Genomic DNA, 15,074 nt, shown 5'->3' on the forward strand with positions numbered 1-15,074 from the left:
TTTTGTCACATCATCCAGAATATCCGTGATCTACTCAATGTGTACCTAGGATGGATCTTCAACCACTGCTTTGATCTATCCCTCTAGCATTTTCAATTTCTCTTTCTTCCAACCCTTCAACTCTGTCACAATATGACCCTCATTTACGACACCGCTTCAAAAGCAATCACCGCCTCTCAAGAGTCGAATGGAGGGTGTGCTGCCTCATGAGTGAGATGCAAACTAGCCCAATAATAGCGAAGGCCAGCAGTGTAAGCCACACTCCCCTGAAGGCCTCTACAAAAGAGCTGATGACTCCGTCATACCATCCTTCAGGAAGATGCTTAATCTCATCCAGGTCGTCTCTGATGCGACGAATCTCATCTGCAGCGCCAGGCTCGGCACCGAATCTATCCCAAAGTCTAGCTTTGAGGATATTTTGGTACACAGCTGAGCCAATGGTAACTCCTACAGTACTACCGAGGCTGCGTGCCAGATCTAAAGCTTATTAGCAATGCGAACTCAACAAAATACGTCTAATTTACTAACAGGTTGCAGAGGTGATGACGGCCTGCTGAGAGTGGTCAACGGCAGCAATGCATGCCAACAACGTCGTTGTAAGGGTTGCACCATATCCAGAACCGATCAAGAAGAAAGAAACTCCCATCAGCCACTTGGGACTATGCTCATTCTGTATTGTAAGAAGCACAACTCCCGCAATAAGGAAGAGCAAGCCCACTACGCCTAGTTTGGTGTATTTTCCAGTTCTCTTCATGATGAAGCCCGAAAGGAGAGATCCCACTGAGATACCGATCGGTGATGGGAGAATCTGAATACCAGATTGTGTGGCACTGCTGCCAAGAACCTGCAGGTACAGAGGGACATAGAAGAGCGCCCCCATTACCGCCATCGTACAGGCAAGATTGCAGAGACAGGCGTTCAAGACAGTCCGATCAAGAAGAAGCTTCACTGGTATGATTGGCTGGCGGGCTTTGCTCTCCCAGAACAAGAATAAGCCAAATGTGATGAAAGCAAGGGGTATCGTGGTAAGCGGCAGAGGGTGAGTCCACGGCACTAGATTCCCGCCTGAGTTGAGGCCCAAGAGCAGAAATACCAAGAAAGAAGATGTCAAGAATGCCCCCATAAAGTCGATGCGTGCAAGGAACGACTTATCCGATTGCTTGGGGGGGACCCTGACCAAGAAATGAACTGCTACAGCAGAGGCGAGTACTGGAGGTACTTGGATCAAGAAGGCAAGTCTCCAGCCCTGGGATGTGTGATCATTAATTAAGCCGCCAAACACACCACCCAGCATTGCACCAGATCCATAGCAGATGTTACCTAAGCCCTGGATAATGCCTCTCTTACGTAGAGGGACCAGGTCTGAGCCCAGGAACGTCGAGATGCTCATCAATCCACCACCTCCAATACCTGCGACAACACGTCCTATGATCATGGTAGTCTGATCACGGGCCAGACCACAAATGAGGTTACCGGCTGCGAAGAATATATTGCTGAATACGAGGCCTGGTCCTCGGCCAAAGATATCTGTCAACCGCCCCGAAATAGGTTGGCATGCGGCATTGGAGATGAGGTAGGCGGTTGCAAGCCATGACAACAAGCTTAGGGATTGGAACTCGCTAGAAATTGGTCCAGAGAGAGTCGCAATGATAGTAGAGTCGATGGCGCCCAAGAAGACTCCTATCCAAGCTGTACCAAAGATGAGAACCAACCGGCCAGTTGACACCTCCTCAGCAACAACGGTTGTCTCTTCCTCTTGTCCTGCTGGCAAGCCTCGATCAGGGTCATCTCCTTGAGCTTCACTTGGTGGCTCGGCATCTTGATTCTGAGATTGACTTGTAGACTTGAGCAAGGGAGTTCGTTCATCGCTAAGAGCATTCGTGCCGTTTTCGGCCACGGCAGATGCTACGCTGCTGCTAGCAGACTCACGCATCTTTACTACCACCAAGCAATTGAACAAAAAGAGGTATCAATTGAAGAGAGACTTGGTGCGGGCGGTTAGAGTAGTATCATGTATCCCCGTGTAAAGTAAGACTTATGTGAGATGGAACTGAGGATTACTGACAAAAGGGCGTTGTTGATATATCCGTGGTTACGATCGGCGACTATCGGCCTATCCGATGAGCCGCTAGTATCAAAAAAGGGTAACCTTTCAATCGAGATAAGAAGAACCGACCAGCTCCAATTCACCAACACGCAAAGAGATGACGCAGGGATCAAGTAACCAATGACGTCTACAGTTTTTCAGGGAAGGGTCCAGGGTAGTTTACGCCATGAGAATTGGAATTGGACTGATACATGTGTGTCTTGTTGTCATGAGAGATGAAGTTGTAGTTGCATCATTAGGAGGATATGAGCCGGTTAAAGAACTAAATACTCGTTATCGTTTGTTATGAACTATCGAGGACTGTCAGAAGTTGGCATACTAGATTCTGGATGATGGACACTACGGAATCAACGAAACCGTCCAGTCTGAGACGGCAATCAGTATATGTTTCAGCCAACGCAGTCATGATGGGCGATGTCGCAACGCATCGAGGCATGACAGCTCATCTTTTACGCGGTAGCATGTGATATGACGCGTATTCAGTACCCATCGCTCATGAGTAGGTTTCACAATTAGACACCATGATAGCTCGGCTTAAGCCTTTTGTTCATTTACATTCATAATTTATAATCATGACCAAGTCCAGACGGTACAGGCCCATACCCAAATCCATGTCTAGTCCATTGGGTACTTTTCATCATTAAATGCAACGCTATGCAAACTCATACCCATCCATGTCAGTGGTCTTTCAACTGGTCAAGCAAACAACAGATTCAACAAACATGGACCGAGAACTATAGTGAGTTCTCAATCTCCATGAGCTCCTTGATACCCTCAGCAATGCCCTTGGCTTGCTCAGGGGTGAGACGGGGCAGGGGTCGTCGGGGGTAGCCACCATAGCCGTAGTAGCTCTGGATAGCAGACTTGGTGCCGGCAATGGCAGCCTTGGTCAGTACCCAGTCGGCCTTGGAGAGCTTCTTCTGGAGAGCTTGAGCCTCATCCTTCTTGCCCTTGACGTAGAGATCCCAAACCTTGACGCAGGTCTTGGGCATGACGTTGGCACCACCAGCAATGATTCCGCTACCGCCGCTGACCAGAGTCTGGATGGTGAAGTCGGCGATACCGCCAAAGGCAAGGTAACCGGAGCCTTCTTGGAAGGGGGTCTTGGCATCGGTAGCGAGAGCAACTCGGGTGAGCTTACCGGTGCTTCCACAGGTAAACTTCGTGCCGACAATGTTGGGGTGCTGGCCGAGCTTGATGAGGAGATCGCTGTCCATGTCAAGGCCAGCAACAGCACCAGGGTAGTTGTAGAGAACGATGGGGATAGGGCTTGCATCGGCGAGGTCGGTGAAGTAGTTGTAGATGGCATCCTCACTCATCTGGGCCTTATAATAAGAAGGAGGGAGAACAAGAGTGGCAGCAGCGCCAACCTCAGCAGCCAGCTTGCTCAGCTCGATAGTGCCCTTGACACTGCCCTCAGTGGCACCGAGGAAAACGGGAACGGATTGGAAACCAGCCTCATCCAGGGCCTCTCGGGTAGCCTTTGTGACAGCAATCTTTTCCTCACGTGTGCAGTGAACAGCCTCACCATTGGAGCCCATGGCAACAAGACCGGCCAGGCCAGCTTGACCTAATCGCACGGCGTGCTTCTTAATGGTGGGAATGTCGAGCTCCTCAGTCTCGGGGTCGAAGAAGGTCATGACAGGGGCGTAGATGCCGGTAGGCAGCGACTGGGGAGTGGCGGCATGGCCATTTTGGCCGTTGGTAGCACCGTTAGAAGTAGTCATGATGAGATGTCTAGTGTGTGTCTGGGGACGTTTGTTGGATAATGATGGCTAGTGGAGTGTCTTAAGACTATGAAAGACGACAGTAGATGGATGAAGAGTAAAAGACAGACAGCAACGAACAAGAACGGGACAGAACAGGACAAGCCGGGGTTTAAAAGAAACGGAGAGGGACTTTATAGCTAGCATACCTTACTATACGGTAGCGTATAAACCTCAAGACATCATGTCGAATGGAACCGACAAACCCATTTTCGGTACCTTCGCTACGCTACTGTATCCGTAACCGTACCTCGCGGTAACAGTAACCAGTTTGGGGGTGGATTCGCCTCGGGAAGTCAAGTGCTCAAAGGACCGTGTGGGTATTGGCTCGATCGCCCCCCAATTGGAGTAATGCAATGTGAGTCTGGAGAAGAGAGGACCACCGAAATATCCATTTGCGATGGTAAGAGTTGCGCAACATTCGGCAGAGAAAGCTCAGATGTGATGTGTTGGGTCTGAGGCTGTGAGACTGTCATACGTCGTCACGTAATCTGGTCTCACCAAGCAAATTGAGTACGCCGAACGAGATGATGCAGCACAATTCCATATCACGCTGCGGCTAAAGTCGACGGACAGATAGATAGATAAAACCATCTGCAGGTAGTATAACCAGGACAGGCCAAGAGGATGCCAATATGACCGATTGCCTGCCTCTTCAGCTGCCGGGTGATCTGTTTGATAGGATGCGAGATCGGCACTTCCGATCAGAGCGAACGACCACCACCACCAAGAATAACATAAGTCTCGCACTGACATCTATTAATGCACCTTCTTCCATCACCAGTCTCTCAATGCTGGTTAGAAACAGACGTGGGGAGCCGGTTAGGCGGGACGAACAGGAGACGGAGGCTTCAAGGTCTAAGGAAACCGTTGGATCGCTTGGCAAATCCATGTTCAACATCCCGCGCTGAAGTCGATTAGCCGGCCGGGATATGAGTTCTACAGTAGTGTACATCGTGTAGGTCCAGGTGGAGAGTCACCCTTTTGCCTTGGACCCCGAGCTGACCAAGGCTTGTATTTTGCGGCGTCACGGTGTGTAAGAGAGGCAAAGTGCATGGGCTTATCGAGACTGACCGGGAGGTGACCGGGCTGTGCTTGTGCTTGTACATGTCTGTACTGTACTTCCACTGAGTGTGTGCACGTCCGAGTTAGCTACTTACTTGGCAGTGAGCGTAAAGCGTCGAAGTGAGGAATTTGACGTTTGGTGTTGATGGGGTAAAAGTCAAAAGTCTGGCTCTGAGTGGGCGGAGAATTTCTGGCGATGGTACCCCCAACGTGGCACCTGATGCTGTGTTACTACTGATGTACGTGAGGGGTCAAAGTCACGAGACTTTAGAGTTGGTTGATATATCAATTTACTTGGAACTGGATGCGAGGAAGCTTCTGATAGACTTTCGGCACTTGATTCTGTGACGAAAATTGATGTTATCGACAATTCATATACGACACTGAAACGGTCTCACAGACTCACAGGCTGTAACTAATAAACTCTGTTGCTGTAAACATCAAATCATATCACCCATGATTACCATTGCTTCCGGTCATGAGCCGGGGATTCTAGTGCCGTGGGGGTGGGGGAATATTGACCCCTCCAAAGCACAAAGCACTAATCCTCTTGCTCTGTACCCCTCACTACACCTCGCAACCCATGGCGATTTATAGTGATGATCCTCATGGGTTTGGGGGCTGGTGGTCCTGGCTTCTAGTTAGGCGCTCCATCGAATTTATGGTTCCTGTGAGAAATGTCTCTCTAGTCAGAATGGGAAATGATTCTGTCCTTCACTAGCCCATATCTTCTAAGAATTGCTGTCATGATAACCTATCACCACTGTCAATTACTCTGAAGATCACTCATTCTCTCCAATTTTGACGGTTTCTGTCATAGCACGAGGGGATTTTCCAGCCCCCGATGTTAGTTTAGCTACATACAGTAACTATGTGAGACAAACACCACCAACATGATCACCGAAACAACCACAACTGGATACATCCATAGCAATGGCACCATTATCTCAAGGATTCAGTCTCATCTCTTCCCCTGCCCCTTTCTCCCCCAGATTTCTGCGAAGCTGTATCATCCCCACACTCACATGAGCACATCAACACAATATTTATCCGGCATCATGACTCCATATTCCCAAAGCTATCCATCTCTCTAGCTTGATATTGGGGGAATTTGACGCGGAGACTCGTTTTTCCTCCAATCACGTCCGGAGAGAACCCCGAACTGTCCCCCAGCTTTGGTTCCAAGCTACCGGAGACATGAGCGAGCATTCATAAGAACAGTATTCAACCTTCATGTCCATCTTCTCATGATTACACTCTAGACCTTGCCTCTACACCCTCTTGCGTATCATTTGACTTTCGCGTATGTTCATACGTAATTTGGGACTCGTTTATATACCCTCATATTCTGTTTTTGCTCCCATCATAGCTCCAGCCCCTCCCCCACCTTGCCCCTCAGTATAACATCACAATGGAGCCTCTCAATGTTCTCATGGTGAGTTGATCCAAAAACAACAGTCTCAAATTCGGTTCATGCCAGTTTGCTAATATGAAACCTTCTAGATTGGTACTGGAGAGTACACCACCGGTTTCGTCGGTGGCGGTGCCTCTGGCTCAGACAAGAAGGTTGGCGTCGTTGGTCTCAGTCTCTTTGATCTGCGCCGTCGCGAAAAGGTCAACAAGCTGGGAATGGTTGGTGTCAATGGCAAGAAGTTCCCTGCCATTCGTGAGTATCTCCCTCACACACCTCAGTTGCCATGCTCATGACTAACTTACCCCAGGCGAACATCTCAACAAGAACATCCAACAAGTCTACAACAACCTCGACACCTCGTTCGACTCATTCCCAGAAAACGACAAGGTCGACCCCGACGCCTACAAGACCGCCATTGACGCTCTCAAGCCTGGCGATGCCATCACAATCTTCACCCCCGACCCTACCCATTTCCCCATCGCAAAGTACGCCATTGAGCGCGGCATCCATGTCATGATCACCAAGCCCGCTGTCAAGGTCCTCGAGGAGCACCAGGAGCTGGTTGATCTCGCTCAGAAGAAGGGTGTCTACGTTTACGTTGAGCACCACAAGCGTTACGACCCTGCCTACGCTGATGCTCGCGCAAAGGCTCAGAAGCTTGGCGACTTCAACTACTTCTACAGTTATATGTCTCAGCCCAAATCACAGCTCGAGACTTTCAAGGCCTGGGCTGGAAAGGAGTCTGATATCTCCTACTACCTCAACAGTCACCACATCGATATCTGCGACTCAATGGTTCAGGAGCGCGGATATGTGCCTGTGAGCGTCAACGCCTCTTCTTCCAAGGGTGTTGCTGTTGATCTGGGCTGCGACCCTATCACCGAGGATACCATCTCGCTTCTCGTCACCTGGAACAAGAACGGCGAGCCCAGCAAGCGAGCCGTTGGTGTCTACACAGCCTCGTGGACCGCTCCTCAAAAGGCTGGTGTCCACTCGAACCAATACTTCCACTACCTCGCTGCCAACGGTGAGATCCGCATCGACCAGGCCAAGCGTGGCTACGACGTTGCAGATGACTCTATCGGTCAATTGATGTGGTACAACCCATTCTACATGAAGTATGCTCCTGATGAGGATGGCAACTTCGCTGGCCAGACTGGTTATGGTTACATCTCCATTGAGAAGTTTGTCGATGGTTGCAGAGCTGTCAACTCTGGAAAGCTCAAGCCTGAGGACCTTGACGCCAAGCCTCTCCCTACTCTCAAGAACACTATCGCCACAACGGCTATCCTTGAGGCTGGCCGAAGAAGTATCGATGAGAACCGAGAGGTCAAGATTGTTGTCGAGAACGGCAAGTGGAGGCTGGAGTAATGGATAAAAGGAAAGGAAAGAAAAGAAATAGGAGAATGATAAATGCCATTTGCTACGTGTAGATATGTCTGATGGGTTATGGCCAAAAGTAATGATCAAGTCTTGTGTTATTGCAACCTTGTAGAAGTGATCTACCGGTTCCTTCAAGTGAATATGGTTATGCTACGAGTCTAATGCGGGGTGGACACTAAAACACCTTTGCCCTTTAAACTCTTAAGCTCCACCAAAAACTCAACAACACACCTTATATACCCTCGTTTCAAAGCCGGTTTTGACGTTTCAATACTTCTCACTACATGAAATTCCAAGCCAGCCTCATATAACTACATCTTCCCCCTTGATAGCCATCATGCCCGAACCCCGCTTCTCCGATCTGATCCTCCCTCAAAATGAACAACTCTCCATGTCCCAACTCATGGCGTCTTTCAAACGCACCACACTTACAATCCACAACCGTCTGACTAGCATCCAAACCGACGCTGGCTTTGTGGATGCGGTGTCTCAAGCATATAGCCCCCGACCCCTTGTGGCTAATGAACGTTGTGGAAGTTGGTATATTCCGCCTGAGCGTAAAGGTGCAAGTGCGTATTTTAAGAGTACAGATGGCCATGAGAGGGCGTGGAAGTTTAGCACCAGGCGGTTGAACTTGCATTTGGTTGAGCTTATTGAGAATAACGATGGGTATGTATAGAGTCCTAGTTACCTTCATGTTAGCTGAGAACTAACATGTTGATAGTATCATAGTCGTCGACTCTACTCGCCGTGGAAAGAGTATGTTCTGTCCCATGACAACCACAGTCTCGGATAAAGTGAAGACTGACTTACATAGGGATGCCTGATGCCCTTTCATCGACAATTCCTATCTGGTGCACAGTCCTCAACCTCACTCTTCTCCCCTCAAACCCATCCTCAGCAAATCTCTATCTGCCAGCTCATCTCCCCGCAACAACACACTCCCAAATATGTGCACTCATCCCTGAATTCGTTGCTTCCTTCAAGGCACTCAATCTCAATCTTCCAACATGTCTGACAAAACCACTCCGCCCATTCTGGGTAACCCCAGACTCATCTCTTCCCTCTGTCCAAGACACATCTTCCATATTTGATGACTTCCGCCCTGTCATCTGCTGCACGGCTAGTCGCCGAGTTATAGGCAGCGAGATGGATGAGGGAGGATACATACAAGGTGCAGCTGATGATACTGAGATGTGGGCGCATGATCTTACCGCGCCTTTGTTTTGGGAGAATATTGATGAGCTTCTCAAGACGCCAGAGGCTGAACTGCCAGATCTGATCTCCAGACTAGTCAGCGACCATGCTTCTAGCAAGAAGGACGAAGGAACACAGATAGAGCTGACACCCCAGCTTTCAGTTTGCCCTTTACCACTTCACGCCAATCCCTCAGAATGTCGAATTGCAGTAACTCAAGACACCACAGCAAAGGATAACTGGATAAAGTCCAAGACTTACATGGAAGCCGGCCTTGGCAAGAACAAGCAGGCTAGTCGCAGCCTTCGCACTTCTCTACCTGAAATATGCGACTTTGCTGCTAAATATCTTGCCTCGGCCACAGAGCCTGATCAGCAACGAATTGTGGTCGCATGCGAATCAGGGCGAGATCTATCAGTGGGCGTGGCCCTCGCGATATCATGCTACCTATTTGACGATGACGGTAAGATCAGAAAATCAACAGAAGACATATCATTTACAAAGACTTTCATAAAGTCGAGATTGGGTGTCGTCATGACAGCTTACCCAGGTGCCAACCCCAGCCGGGCCACTCTACAGAGTGTCAATAGCTTTTTAATGGACTGGCGAAAATGATGCAGTTCATATAGAATATATATTTCTATATTTAGAATCCATAAATCCACCATGAGACAACGACCTTGCATCCGAGACCATAAGCTGCACCATGTCTCAGTCTCAACATTGCCTCAAATGGCGGTTGGTTACCATAACAGAGCAGAAGATTGTAAAGTTTATTAGTTCAATTGATCTAGTTAGGTGATTTACTCCATCTCTTTCGCTATTTGACCGATATGTATTTTGGGTATTCCTCAAAGCAATTTCAACAACAAAGCTCGTTTCCTTAGACCTCACCAGCCTCAATCTTCTGCAGAGCAGCAGGGAACTCGGACCAGTCTCGCATGATGACAACAGCACCAGCATCTCTCAAGGTTTTCTCCATCTCGGGCTTCTTATCCTCAGCATAAGGACCAACATAACCAATGACCTTGATACCGGCACGAGTGCCGCTAAGGGTGCCGCTCTTGCTGTCCTCAATAGCGACGGCCTCCTCGGCCTTCTTGCCAAGTTTCTCTAGGGCGTGGAGATAGATAGCGGGATCAGGCTTGCTGGTGGGCTTCTCGAGACTTGTAGCGGCAGAGAAGACAACATCGCCCTGGAAGTACTTGTCCTGACCGACCTTCTCAATGGAGGCACGGACACGGCGCAGGGCAGAGGAAGAAACTACTGACATGGTGTACTTGCCAGAAGCGGCAAGCTTCTCGAGCTGCTCATCAACACCAACACAAGGTCGGAGAGATTCCTTGAGCTTGGCAATGACGGCGTCCTCCTCCTTTCGAACATAGGTCTCCATGTCCTCAGGTGAGATCTCGATGTTGTAGTTCTTCTGGAGGGTGGTGAGCATGCCGCGGAAGTTCTGACCGACGAACTCCTTGATGAGGGTCTCGCCAGTGAAGCGCATCTCGACTTGGCGAGCCTCGCAGATCTCGTTAATGAGGCCAGCGCAAGCCTCGAAGGCAAGCTCCTCAGAGAGGACGAGGGTGTTGTCGCAGTCGAACAGAAGGGTGGTGATCTAGAAATTGTCAGTGTAAGCGCGAATAACATCGAGATTGCATGAGCAACATACCTCGGGCATTTTGGCGGATTGCGGTGAAGAAAGTTCTAGAGAAGAAGCAAAGACAAGTTCTCAAGAGGAGGGATTGGACGTATTAAGAAGAGAAGAAGAGGAGAACAGAAGAACCTTGTGGAAATCAGGTGGAGCAAGGAATAGATGGAGGTGAAGGAAGAAAAGACAGTGACGGAGCTACTGTGGGGGGACGGAGGTTTTATGGAGGACGTGCCTTGGTTCAACGGAGCAGGGACATTCGAACTGTAACAGGAACTGCCTGTAACTGCAATATGCTGTAATTGGAATATGCAAGTGTGACTGCGTGATGCCGGGGGTTGCCCGGGTTGTCTTGTAACGAACTCTACAGGTTGTTTGATATGCATACAATCTGCACCGCATGGGTAAGATTCAACAAGAAACCCCGCGTTCGTGAACAGCTATCTCGAGATGACTTGTTAGCTACAGCAACTAGACATCTTTCAACTTATATACCAAACCGAACAGCTAGAAGAGCTAATTTGTGCTGCTAAAATACTTGTCTATATGCTACAGAAAAAATGGCTTGTCTTCAAAGAACTGTCGATCGTCAACACGTGGAAGTCAGACAAAACAAACCCATCGACATCAAATCGAATCAAATGCCCCTCCCCCTCCATTCAGCCAAGGTAAGGTCCGACTAGGAACCGCCCAGTGTCGTCATCAAAGCACTATGAATCCCTGTTAGAACATGACACTAAAAAGAGGGTCCCGTTTTCTTCCAGTCAACCGGCCCGCATCAGCGACTTTGCTCTCTGAGCCTCTAATTATCATGGATTGTGCTCAGTAGATATGTATGCACTAGATCGACCTACAGTGATGACCTCGCATAAGCATCTGTAAGCAAGTGAGTATCAATATATGGTAGGTATGTATTTCAGGCTTCGGAGAGTTCGAACCGATAGTCCGTCTTTCATCATGCATAATCCATGTGAACAGTATCACTCTTCGACGGCGGTGGACCTCCAACAAACGCCCTCGTCATATACGGCTCCTTTCCTCTCCCAGTTGCGGGATTTGTAAACATCCCATATTGAGCGATACGAAAAGTATTTACCCTCCCAAATCGCGATCGTACATACCGGATGAGCTGTTTTTACCTCATATGGATAGTTTTAATTCAGCAAATCACTCTCTTTCGATCTTGAATCTGTCGTACTATTAGGAGACAGCTATATATGACATCGTTTCTTTCAAGACACCAAATTAGAACAGCCGTCAAATGGATATCAAAAAACACCATGTGCTAATCAACTTCCTATCATTCTCCTTTCGCTTGTGTACTCTGGGCAACCAAGCCTGGTCTTCCATACTAAGGCTCGTGCCATCGAACTTGCACACTTTTTCATTATTCATTAGAATCCCAAACGCCAAAACACCATTTGAATGTATTGCAAATCTTCCTAACCGGGTTCCGATGCTGCCGAGGTTGAAAACTTTCCCCAGGCGAACGTCTAGTATGCGACAAGAGTTGCAAATAGGTTCGACAACAGCGCCTCTTTACAGAATCTCCCTGAGCTTCTGCTTCTGATCGGCCGTCAAACTTGCTGGGAAGTTGATCTTGTACTTGATGACGAAGTCGCCTCGCTGGCCAGGCTTTTTAGAGATGGGCATACCCAGGCCAGGATACCGTTCCTCGCTGTTGGGCTGAGTAGGGCCTCCCTTCTCGAGGTTGAGCTGCCGGCCGTCGATCGTTGTCACTGTCCTTCGCCAGCCGGTCAAGGCCTCCTTGAGATCAAGGGTTACCACATGGACAAGATCGTTATCCTCGCGCTTGTAGAGAGGATGTTCCTTCTGTAGGTTTGTTAGTTATCGTTTCATAGACAGAATTATGACGTGGTTGTGCTTACCTCTTCGACAATAAAGTGAAGATCTTGGCGGCCTCCCTCTACCTGATCGCCGACTCCATTGAACTTGATCTTGGACCCCTTCTTCAGACCTGGTTTGATAGGGACTTCAAGGATCTGGTCGGTCTGGACTCTCTTTCCGGTCTCATCGTAAGTCTTGCGCTTAATCTTCATCTTCTTGGTCACACCGTTGAAGAGCTCTTCAAGCGTCAGGGGTAGGGGTCGCTCAACTGTGGTAACTTCAGGAGTTGCTTCTCTAGGTCGAGGCTCGAAACCTGAGCGCGTGCGTGAACTGCGGCTTCGAGGACCAGCACCGCCAAATCCGCCAAACATGCCAGCGATGTCGTCGTCGTCGCCACCGTGCATACCGCCAGCAGATCCGTTACGCATGAACTCGGCAAAGATATCTTCGGGGTTGCTGAAGCCAAAACCGCCAGCACCGCTGCCGGTATTGAAGTGGAAGGTTCGGGTGCCGCCTCCACCGGGCATACCACCTTGGAAGTTGAAGCCTTCGAAACCGCCAGGCATGCCTCCAGCGGCGAAGGGATTTCCACCGGCACCACCTTCGGGCTGTGCGGTACCGCCGCGGAGTAGGAATTCGAGGCCGTACTGATCATATATCTTTCGTTTCTCGGGATCGGAAAGAATTTCGTATGCTTGTGAGCATTCTTTAAACTTTTCAGCCGCATCGGGGCTATCCTTGTTCTTGTCTGGGTGCCATTTCAAGGCTGCTTTCCTGTAGGTGGTGTGGTTAGCGGTGTTGGCCAGATCATGATGCTAGACGGAATGCGCAGCGGTTCTTAATTCAGCGAAGATAATCTCTTTCGTCAGTTCGCCGAATACAAAACATGGTTTACTTGTGCACTTGCAAAGGCAAGAACCTGACGAGAAAATGGTATTGTGTGTTGCGCCGCCGCCGCCGCTCCGTATAGATAGGTATTGTGTACTTACTTGTATCCCTTCTTGATCTCGTCCTGAGTTGCCTCAGGCTTGACGTTGAGGGTGTCGTAGAGCTTTGTCTCCTTGACCATGATCGCGCGTGTTAAAAGTTGTGTTTCTCAAGGTGATTTAGGTGTGCGATATGGTTAAATTTTGACGAGCCAAATGGGTTCGATAAAGAGAGAATAACAAGAAGAAATGGGTGGCAATGTCAGGGATTGCTTATTGTTGATCGTTTGTTGAAACAGTGAAAAACAAACACCAAAAGTGCGCTTCAGTATGATGAGAAGAGGTTGAATGAGGTGATGTGATGTGAGTGAGGTTAAAGAGAGGGGATGTTTTAGTGCAAGAGTGAGTTTACATGGAAAAGATGGAGTGGGAATCCGCAGGTGAGGATTAAAAGATCAGTCCAGTGACGCTGCAGAGTCAAGGTCGAGAAAGCACTACGCATGCTACCATGACAATCTCCAGCAGTCACTGCTGGGAAATACTGGGGCATGGGACCTTGTGGAAGCTTCTAAAGTGTAGGGGGAAAAAGACACCGCAATGTGAAAGGAACTTGATATGGAATAGAGGCTGGCTGACCTCCAGTCTACTGCGGTGGGTGGGGGTGACGTCGGGTCGATCGAATGGATATCTCTTGAATAACGAGAAGTACCTGTACATCTGCTGCTGTCGTCCGTTCTTTGTTCGACTGTATTGTCTACGCAGGGAATCACTAGGAACACTCTCTTTGCAAAGTTCTCCAAAGTCAATTCCAAGAAACTACCTACACTACACCATCAAGGGTGATGCTCTCTCGTCCTCGTGTCGGGCTCAATCTGTCGATACCTGACTACTTGACAGGGATAATTGACCTATGACGATACCTAGCCGTGGTGGAGAAGACGCCCCAGACGCCAGAAATCCAGTTCGAGAGCCCCAACTAGGAGCTTAAGATGGTTGCTGAAAGCTCGAGCGGATCTACTATGTATGATAAAGCCTGGTTATGGGGTTGCCTGAATGGCTTGTATGGTTGTGTACCCATGCTATGATGTTTTTGCCATCTTGGTACCCTGTGAGACATTGCACAGATCTGTCGTGAATCGAGGGTTGTTACTGTGACTTGCGGATTGCGTTTCCCCGTTGTAAGCTGCAGCTATTCCCGACAACCCTGGTCCGTGGTCGAAGCTTCTAGAACCTTCTAACCTATGAACTTAACACACATGGTTGAGATGCTCTAACGGTTCCAGTATGTGTTAATAGCTTCTTTGGCTAATTGCATTTTGTAGTTATATGTAAAGATCTGATATTTATGTGTTGGGGTCTCCTGTGTAGCACGCACTATGCCTCTAAGGGGATCTTGGCCATCCAGATATTATATTATTGTTCGAGTGCTATACGACTTTGGGGTAACTTGAGGGGACGAATTTAGCCGCTCAATTGTATAGTCACTTTACATCTTAGTAGTTCCATATGTCACATCTGGGCAGTAGCTACCTACTTCAGTATCTATACTTGAAGCTTGACTACGATACAGTATTAGGTTGCTCAAGGGTGATTGTTCGATGGAGTTGGTCATGACACATTTGCTTCGTGGGGCTATTGTGAAAGCAGTCATAATTAAGAAAATCTAAACGATCGATCCCGCTGAGGTCATTCCTTTATATATGGAAGAATAAGAGCAGTTCTA

The 15,074-nt window shown here is 48.8% G+C and overlaps 6 protein-coding genes across 6 annotated transcripts; 2 read left to right on the plus strand and 4 right to left on the minus strand.

Moving 5' to 3' along the window:
* Positions 1–166: 166 nt before the first annotated feature.
* J7337_006829 (uncharacterized protein) lies at positions 167–1,933 on the minus strand (the record flags this gene model as incomplete). Its single annotated transcript, XM_044824488.1, has 2 exons — positions 167–477; positions 529–1,933. The coding sequence occupies 2 exons, from the start codon at positions 1,931–1,933 to the stop codon at positions 167–169; spliced, it is 1,716 nt and encodes a 571-aa protein (XP_044680145.1).
* Positions 1,934–2,841: 908 nt separating this feature from the next.
* Positions 2,842–3,834, minus strand: LGA1 (L-threo-3-deoxy-hexylosonate aldolase; the record flags this gene model as incomplete). Its single annotated transcript, XM_044824489.1, has 1 exon — positions 2,842–3,834. The coding sequence occupies one exon, from the start codon at positions 3,832–3,834 to the stop codon at positions 2,842–2,844; it is 993 nt and encodes a 330-aa protein (XP_044680146.1).
* Positions 3,835–6,349: 2,515 nt separating this feature from the next.
* Positions 6,350–7,723, plus strand: J7337_006831 (uncharacterized protein; the record flags this gene model as incomplete). The annotated part of the gene is made up of 3 exons (XM_044824490.1): positions 6,350–6,373; positions 6,442–6,604; positions 6,660–7,723. The coding sequence occupies 3 exons, from the start codon at positions 6,350–6,352 to the stop codon at positions 7,721–7,723; spliced, it is 1,251 nt and encodes a 416-aa protein (XP_044680147.1).
* Positions 7,724–8,072: 349 nt separating this feature from the next.
* Positions 8,073–9,547, plus strand: J7337_006832 (uncharacterized protein; the record flags this gene model as incomplete). The annotated part of the gene is made up of 3 exons (XM_044824491.1): positions 8,073–8,404; positions 8,460–8,494; positions 8,553–9,547. 3 exons carry the CDS (start codon positions 8,073–8,075, stop codon positions 9,545–9,547), a joined length of 1,362 nt encoding a protein of 453 aa, XP_044680148.1.
* A 268-nt stretch (positions 9,548–9,815) lies between these two features.
* J7337_006833 (uncharacterized protein) lies at positions 9,816–10,607 on the minus strand (the record flags this gene model as incomplete). Its single annotated transcript, XM_044824492.1, has 2 exons — positions 9,816–10,544; positions 10,599–10,607. The coding sequence occupies 2 exons, from the start codon at positions 10,605–10,607 to the stop codon at positions 9,816–9,818; spliced, it is 738 nt and encodes a 245-aa protein (XP_044680149.1).
* Positions 10,608–12,116: 1,509 nt separating this feature from the next.
* On the minus strand, positions 12,117–13,494 carry J7337_006834 (uncharacterized protein; the record flags this gene model as incomplete). Its single annotated transcript, XM_044824493.1, has 3 exons — positions 12,117–12,410; positions 12,467–13,199; positions 13,415–13,494. 3 exons carry the CDS (start codon positions 13,492–13,494, stop codon positions 12,117–12,119), a joined length of 1,107 nt encoding a protein of 368 aa, XP_044680150.1.
* Positions 13,495–15,074: the final 1,580 nt, after the last annotated feature.

This window comes from Fusarium musae, chromosome 5 (assembly GCF_019915245.1).
Source record: "Fusarium musae strain F31 chromosome 5, whole genome shotgun sequence".
NCBI classification, from domain to species: domain Eukaryota; kingdom Fungi; phylum Ascomycota; class Sordariomycetes; order Hypocreales; family Nectriaceae; genus Fusarium; species Fusarium musae.